The sequence below is a fragment of the Somniosus microcephalus genome, unplaced genomic scaffold (assembly GCF_052327205.1).
Source record: "Somniosus microcephalus isolate GS21.2 unplaced genomic scaffold, FLI_Smic_1.0 unresolved_chr1, whole genome shotgun sequence".
In the NCBI taxonomy this organism is placed as follows: domain Eukaryota; kingdom Metazoa; phylum Chordata; class Chondrichthyes; order Squaliformes; family Somniosidae; genus Somniosus; species Somniosus microcephalus.
Genome location: NW_028225179.1, coordinates 71,173,112 through 71,181,499, shown reverse-complemented (window position 1 = coordinate 71,181,499; position 8,388 = coordinate 71,173,112). Strand labels below are relative to the sequence as shown.

General features: G+C 50.0%; 1 protein-coding gene across 1 annotated transcript in view; it reads right to left on the bottom strand.

The window, feature by feature from the left end:
• The window catches only part of LOC147095482 (kremen protein 2-like), a 56,949-nt gene extending 48,915 nt beyond the window's left edge, over window positions 1-8,034 (bottom strand). The window contains exon 1 of the mRNA XM_085973646.1: window positions 7,962-8,034. Within this exon, the coding sequence (XP_085829772.1) occupies window positions 7,962-8,034 (73 nt within the window). The remainder of the gene's footprint in view (window positions 1-7,961) is intronic.
• Between the last annotated feature and the right edge of the window lie 354 nt (window positions 8,035-8,388).

The window sequence follows — 8,388 nt, the reverse complement described above, 5'->3', positions numbered from 1 at the left end:
AAAAATCGAGGCCATTTTTTTTTCAGAAGTGGGCCTAGTTTTGTAGGCTGAGCCTTCCGTGGCTGCAGTTGCCCTGGCAACGACTGTGGTTGTGGTTTTTGCAAGTCTGGTTCAGATGTTTCTTGATGTGGGCTTGTGGGGGAAGCCAATTCTGCAATTCGGATTGTCCCTTTGAAGTTGAAGACATGGCAAATATTTCCTTTAATCTCAATCCTTAGCCTCAATTAGCAACATCAAAACATTCAGACTTCTTACAAGCTAAACTGGCCCCATCTTTGAAAGCACGCAGTTCAAAAGGGTTCCATTCCTTCAAGCAAGTTCACGGTCCAATTAACATTATCTACTCCCCCCCCGCCGCCGCCAACACTACGCCGCTTTTCACTCTTCTTCTCCCCCCACCCCTCCTTTACCCATCTGACAATGAACCATTCCAAGAATTACGTCGCGGCCACGACTGCACGATCGGTAAACTTCACATCCTTGGAAGCTCTGCTGCCCCCTGTCCTAGCTCGCACCAAGTCCCGTTCATCCATCAACCCCTTTCAACCTCCCCCCCACCCCCACGCTGAGCTCACTGACCTACACTGGCTCCCGGTCCGGCAACCCCATCATTTTAAAATTCTCCTGTTTTCAAATCCCTCCATTGCCTCGCCCCTCCCTATCTCTGTAATCTCCTCCAGCCGTACAACCCCACCGAGATCTCTGCGCTCTTCCAATTCTGGCCTCTTGCGCATCCCCGATTTAATCGCTCCACCATTGGTGGCTGTGCCTCCAGCTGCCTGGGCCCTGAGCTCTGGAATTCCCTCCCCATGACCTCTCCGCCTCTCTCTCCTTTCAGATGCTCCGTAAAACTGACCTCTTTGACCAAACTTTTGGTCACCTGCCCTAGTATCTCCTTGCTTGACTTGGTGTCATATATCCGCAGCATAACAAAGACCACCTATTTCCCCCTCCGTAACATCGCCCGTCTCCGCCCTTGCCTCAGCTCATCCGCTGCTGAAACCCTCATCCATGCCTTTGTTACCTCTAGACTTGACTATTCCAACGCACTCCTGGCTGGCCTCCCACATTCCACCCTACGTAAACTTGAGTTCATCCAAAACTCGGCTGCCCGTGTCCTAACTCGCACTAAGTCCTGTTCGCCCATCACCCCCTGTGCTCGCTGACCCACATGGGCTCCCGGTTAAGCAACGCCTCGATTTCACAATTCTCATCCTTGTTTCAAATCCCTCCATGGCCCTCGCCCCTCCCTATCTCTAATCTCCTTCAAATGTAAGAAATCACACAACACCAGGTTATAGTCCAACAGCTTTATTTGAAATCACAAGCTTTCGGAGCGCTGCTCCTTCTTCAGGTGAAGTGGAGAAATGCATAAAGACACAGCTTATATAGTCAGAGAATCATGTCAGATGTTTACAGGTAACCTTTCCAACTGCCATTTGTCACACCTCGGCAGAGAGATAATCACAGCAGTCAAAGGTGTGAATGGTGTCCAAACAGGTCAGTCAGGGAAACATTACATCAAAGAACAATGAGGTGGGGTCACAAGGGGTCAAATATTGCAGATGCTGGGGTCTGGGGTTTTTTGTCTGTTTTTTTGTTTTTCATACAGACCCCAGCATCTGCAATATTTGACCCCTTGTGACCCCACCTCATTGTTCTTTGATGTAATGTTTCCCTGACTGACCTGTTTGGACACCATTCACACCTTTGACTGCTGTGATTATCTCTCTGCCGAGGTGTGACAAATGGCAGTTGGAAAGGTTACCTGTAAACATCTGACATGATTCTCTGACTATATAAGCTGTGTCTTTATGCATTTCTCCACTTCACCTGAAGAAGGAGCAGCGCTCCGAAAGCTTGTGATTTCAAATAAAGCTGTTGGACTATAACCTGGTGTTGTGTGGCTTCTTACATTTGTCCACCCCAGTCCAACTCCGGCATCTCCACACCATGGCTACTATCGACACCACAAACTGCCGGCTCAAAGTGGAGAGGATCTCCAAGAAGATCGCGCATATTGACACAGACATCAAGTTTCTACAGAGATGCAAGAAAGCAGACAAGATCCCGAAAGGACTACAGATCACTAACCCACTCAAGTCGACCTACAACACAGACTACGCTGAGAGACTCTGCCGTCGTACCTCTCGCGCACTCCTCAACCATCTCGTACACCAGCTCTACAGCAGACGCCGCAACCTCGAAACCGAGATGGAGTCCATGTTCTCAGCCTGTGCTCAGGATGCAGCAGACCAGCTACGAGACACCGCCAAACAAACAAGGCAACGGAACTACGCTACCTACATGCACACCAAGAACAGGAAGCTTGAGAAACTTGGCATCACCAGCAGCAGCAACCAAGCCTCCCCCGGTACCACGGTTGAAACCACAGGGAAATCCATCGTCAACCTGTCCGACCACACCCTTCAACCAGACGAAATTGAAGTTCTCAGCCGAGGGCTCAATTTCTGCCCCACCACCAAAATGGACCCCATCGGTCTCGCAGCAGACACAGAGGAATTCATCAGGAGAATGAGGCTCCTGGAATTCTTCCACGAATCCCAAGATGTCAGCAGCAAACCCAATGAGACAATCAATGATCCAGAACAGCAGACAGAGGGATCCGCAGTGCAGCAACCGAAGAAGAAAGAGTCAAATTGGACCCCTCCGGAGGGTCGCTGCCCTAAGCTTGACATGTATGCTCAAGCTGTCAGGAGATGCATCAACACCAGATTCATCAGCCGCACTCACAAGACAGTCCAGAATGTCACCCGAGCACAACGCAATGCCATCCACGCTCTCAAGACCAACTGCAACATCGTCATCAAACCAGCAGACAAAGGAGGTGCCATCGTCATACAGAACAGAACGGACTATTGCAAAGAAGTATACCGACAACTGGACAACCAGGAACACTACAGACAGTTAACCACAGATCCGACCAAAGAACACACCCGCCAACTCAACAGACTGATCAAAACCTTCGATCCAGACCTTCAAAGCATCCTACATGCTCTCATCCCACGTACTCCCCGCGTGGGAGACTTCTACTGCCTCCCAAAGATACACAAAGCCAACACACCTGGACGTCCTATCGCATCAGGCAACAGAACCCTGTGTGAGAACCTCTCTGGATATGTCGAGGGCATCCTGAAACCCATCGTACAGGGAACCCCCAGCTTCTGTCGCGACACTACAGACTTCTTACAGAAACTCAGCACCCACGGACCAGTTGAACCAGGAACACTCCTCGCCACGATGGACATCTCGGCACTCTACACCAGTATCCCCCACGATGACGGCATCGCTGCGACAGTCTCAGTACTCAACACCAACAACAGCCAATCTCCAGACGCCATCCTACAACTCATCCACTTCATCCTTGACCACAATGTCTTCACCTTCGACAACCAGTTCTTTACCCAAACACACGGAACAGCCATGGGGACCAAATTCGCACCCCAATACGCAAACATCTTCATGCACAAGTTCGAGCAAGACTTCTTCGCTGCACAGGATCTCCAACCAATGCTATACACCAGATACATCGACGACATTTTCTTCCTATGGACCCACGGTGAAGAATCACTGAAAAGACTACACGATAACATCAACAAGTTCCATCCCACCATCAAACTCACCATGGACTACTCCTCAGAATCGGTCTCATTCCTGGACACACGAATCTCCATCAAAGACGGACACCTCAGCACTTCACTCTACCGCAAGCCCACGGACAACCTCATGATGCTTCACTTCTCCAGCTTCCACCCTAACCACGTTAAAGAAGCCATCCCCTATGGACAAGCCCTGCGAATACACAGGATCTGCTCAGACGAGGAGGAACGCGATGGACACCTACAGACACTGAAAGACGCCCTTGTAAGAACGGGATATGACGCTCGACTCGTCGATCGACAGTTCCGACGGGCCACAGCGAAAAATCGCATAGACCTCAGAAGACAAACACGGGACACAACCAACAGAGTACCCTTTGTCGTCCAGTACTTCCCCGGAGCGGAGAAACTACGCCATGTTCTTCGCAGCCTTCAACATGTCATCGATGACGACGAACACCTCGCTAAGGCCATCCCCACGCCTCCACTACTCGCTTTCAAACAGCCGCCTAACCTCAAACAGACCATCGTTCGCAGCAAATTACCCAGCTTTCAGGAGAACAGCGACCACAACACCACACAACCCTGCCACAGCAACCTCTGCAAGACATGCCAGATCATCAACACAGATACCATCATCACACGTGAGGACACCACCCACCAGGTACATGGTACATACTCATGTGACTCGGCCAACGTTGTCTACCTCATACGTTGCAGGAAAGGATGCCCTGGAGCATGGTACATTGGCGAGACCATGCAGACACTGCGACAACGGATGAACGGACACCGCGCAACAATCACCAGGCAGGAGTGTTCCCTCCCAGTCGGGGAACACTTCAGCAGTCAAGGACATTCAGCCTCCGATCTTCGGGTAAGCATTCTCCAAGGCGGCCTTCGAGACACACGACAACGCAAAATCGTCGAGCAGAAACTGATAGCCAAGTTCCGCACCCATGAGGACGGCCTCAACCGAGATCTTGGGTTCATGTCACGCTACATGTAACCCCACCTGATGCAGGGTCATCCAGACTCGAGTCGACATTGGCTTGTTCTCTCTACACAGATGCGGCCGGACCTGCTGTGATTTCCAGCCAAAAAAAATGTTTTTTGTCTGTTTTTTTGTTTTTCATACAGACCCCAGCATCTGCAATATTTGACCCCTTGTGACCCCACCTCATTGTTCTTTGATGTAATGTTTCCCTGACTGACCTGTTTGGACACCATTCACACCTTTGACTGCTGTGATTATCTCTCTGCCGAGGTGTGATAAATGGCAGTTGGAAAGGTTACCTGTAAACATCTGACATGATTCTCTGACTATATAAGCTGTGTCTTTATGCATTTCTCCACTTCACCTGAAGAAGGAGCAGCGCTCCGAAAGCTTGTGATTTCAAATAAAGCTGTTGGACTATAACCTGGTGTTGTGTGACTTCTTACATTTGTCCACCCCAGTCCAACTCCGGCATCTCCACACCATAATCTCCTTCAGCCCTACCATCCCCCAAGATATCTGCGCTCCTCTAATTCTGCCCTCTTGAGCATCCCTGATTATAATCGCTCCACCATTGGTGGCCGTGCCTTCTGTTGCCTAGGCCCTAAGCTCTGGAATTCCCTCCCTAAACCTCTCTGCCTCGCTACCTCTCCTTCCTCCTTTAAGGTGCTCCTTAAACCCTACCTCTTTGACTAAGCTTTTGGTCACCTGCCCTAATTTATCCTTATGTGGATTGGCGTCAAATTCTTTGTCTTAAAATACTCCTGTGCAGCACCTTGGGATGTTTTACTACGTTAAAGGCGCTATATAAATACAACTTGTTGTTGGTGTCAGTTGTTGTTGTTGTTGTTGGTGTCAGTTGTTGTTGTTTTTGGTGTCAGTTGTTGTCTGATATTCGCTCCTGTGAAGCTCTTTAGGTCTGTAATGCTGTGACAGGGACACCTTGAAAGTAACGCCATGACAGTAACAAAAGAAAAGGCTTACATTTCTACAGCGCCTTTCACAACCACCACAACAACAACAATTTGTATTTATATAGTGCCTTTAACATAGTAAAATGTCCCAAGGCGCTTCACAGAAGTATTAAAAGACAAAAGATTGACACCGAGCCACATAAGAAATTAGGGCAGATGACCAAAAGCTAAGGAGCGTCTTAAAGGAGGAAAGAGAGGCGGAGAGGTTTAGGCAGGGAATTCCAGAGCTTAGGGCCTAGGCAGCTGAAGGCACGGCCACCAATGGCGGAGCCATTATAATCAGGGATGCTCAGGAGGGCAGAATTAGAGGAGCGCAGAGATCTCCGGTGGGGGGGGCGGGGGAGGGTTGTGGGGCTGGAGGAGATTAGAGATAGGGAGGAGCGAGGCCATGGAGGGATTTGAAAACAAGGATGAGAATTTTGAAATCGAGGCGCTGCTTAACCGGGAGCCAATGTAGGTCAGCGAGCACAGGGGTGATGGGCGAACGGGACTTGGTGTGAGCTAGGACACGGGCAGCCGAGTTTTGGATGACCTCAAGTTTACCACCGGATGTCCCAAAGCGCTTTACAGCCAATGAAGTACTTTTTGGCGTGTAGTCACTGTTGTAATGTAGGAAACGCGGCAGCCAATTTGTGCACAGCAAGCTCCCACAAACAGCAATATGATAATGACCAGATCATCTGTTTTTTTCAGTGATGTTGATTGAGGGATATATATTGGCCCCAGGACACCGGGGAAACCTCCCCCTTGCTCTTCTTCGAAATAGTGGCCATGGGATCTTTTACACCCACCTGAGAGAGCAGACAGGACCTCGGTTTAACGTCTCATCCGAAAGACGGCACCTCCGACAGTGCTGCGCTCCCTCAGCACTGCACTGGAGTGTCAGCCTAGATTTTTGTGCTCAACTGTCTGAATTGGGACTTGAGCCCACAAACTTCTGACTCAGAGGCAAGAGTGTAACAGCATGACAGTAATGCCGTGACAGTAACAGCGTGATAGTAATGCCGTGACAGTAATACCATAATGGTAATGGTAACAGCTGCTATTCCTCATTCTGCCAGATGATGGCGATGTTACCTCCAAAACACAACAGCGGGTGCTATTCAACTTTGACAGGGTGGGGGTGGAAATGGGTGGAAGTGAATCGGTCAACCGTTAAAACACCCCGCCCGAGTTCCCTTTCCAGTGACATCCACCCCCAACGAAGGATATTTTTAGCCCCAATATTACAATGACTCCTGTTACTTTAGCTGGCTCCAGAGGGGGGCGCTGTGCCCCCTCTTAGCCTGTTACAGCCAACAGAACATTAACTCTAACTAACTGGGAGCGACACCACAGGAGATTGACTAGTACATAGCAGAAACGGATAACGCATACATGACATGCTCCAGCCGTCATACGCCGGCCGCCACACTCCAGCTGCCACACTCCACCACTAATGGAAACTAATCTTTAAAAATAAGGAGAGCCAATCTTTGACCTGGATGATGAAATTTACAGGAAAATACAATTGCTCTCTGAGTGACCCCTTGAGCTAACCGCCCGTCCCCATTATCTCAATTTTTCAATTCACTGTGCGTTAGATATACTGTCCGTTCCCCTAAGGAACTGGGTATCACTGTGTGTTGGGACACTGCATTACCTGTCCTGGGAGTGTTTGATGGGACAGTGCAGAGGGAGCTTTACTCTGTATCTAACCCGTGCTGTACCTGCCCTGGGAGTGTTTGATGGGACAGTGTAGAGGGAGCTTTACTCTGTATCTAACCCGTGCTGTACCTGCCCTGGGAGTGTTTGATGGGACAGTGTAGAGGGTGCTTTACTCTGTATTTAACCCGTGCTGTACCTGCCCTGGGAGTGTTTGATGGGACAGTGTAGAGGGAGCTTTACTCTGTATCTAACCCGTGCTGTACCTGTTCTGGGAGCGTTTGATGGGACAGTGTAGAGAGAGCTTTACTCTGTATCTAACCCATGCTGTACCTGCCCTGGGAGTGTTTGATGGGACAGTGTAGAGGGAGCTTTACTCTCTATCTAACCCGTGCCGTACCTGCCCTGGGAGTGTTTGATGGGACAGTGTAGAGGGAGCTTTACTCTGTATCTAACCCGTGCTGTACCTGCCCTGGGAGTGTTTGATGGGACAGTGTAGAGGGAGCTTTACTCTGTATCTAACCCGTGCTCTACCTGCCCTGGGAGTGTTTGATGGGACAGTGTAGAGGGAGCTTTACTCTGTATCTAACCCTGACATACAGTCATGTGACAGACCAGCCCCGAACCCTCATCACCTCCTTCGATACAGGAGCCCTCCCCAATCGATACACTTGTTGTGCACATTCAGTGCCCCGACTCTCTGCGTTACAATGGAGTGAAGTCACTCACCTTGATGTAGGAGGGAGAGAGCCCCTCGCAGGCAGACCTCCAGCACGATTGCCAGCTGTGCCCTTGAAACCATCTCCGCTACCTGCAGGACCCAGCACTGCGGAAGACCGGGGAGTGAGAGAGAGAATGAGGCAGAGAGAGGGAGAGAGACTGAGAGAGACAGAGAGAGAGAAAGACTGAGAGAAAGAGGGAGAGACAGAGAGGGAGACTGAGAGAAAGAGGGAGAGAGACAGAGATAGACAGAGACAGACAGAGAGACAGCAAGAGAGAGACAGAGACACAGGGAGAGAGAGAGGCAGTGAGAGAGACTGTGGGAGAGACAGAGAGTCTGAGAGAGACAGAGACACAGAGAGAGACTGAGAGAGAGACTGAGAGAGAGAGACACACACAGAGAGGGAGACAGAGAGACAGAAAGAGACTGAGAGAC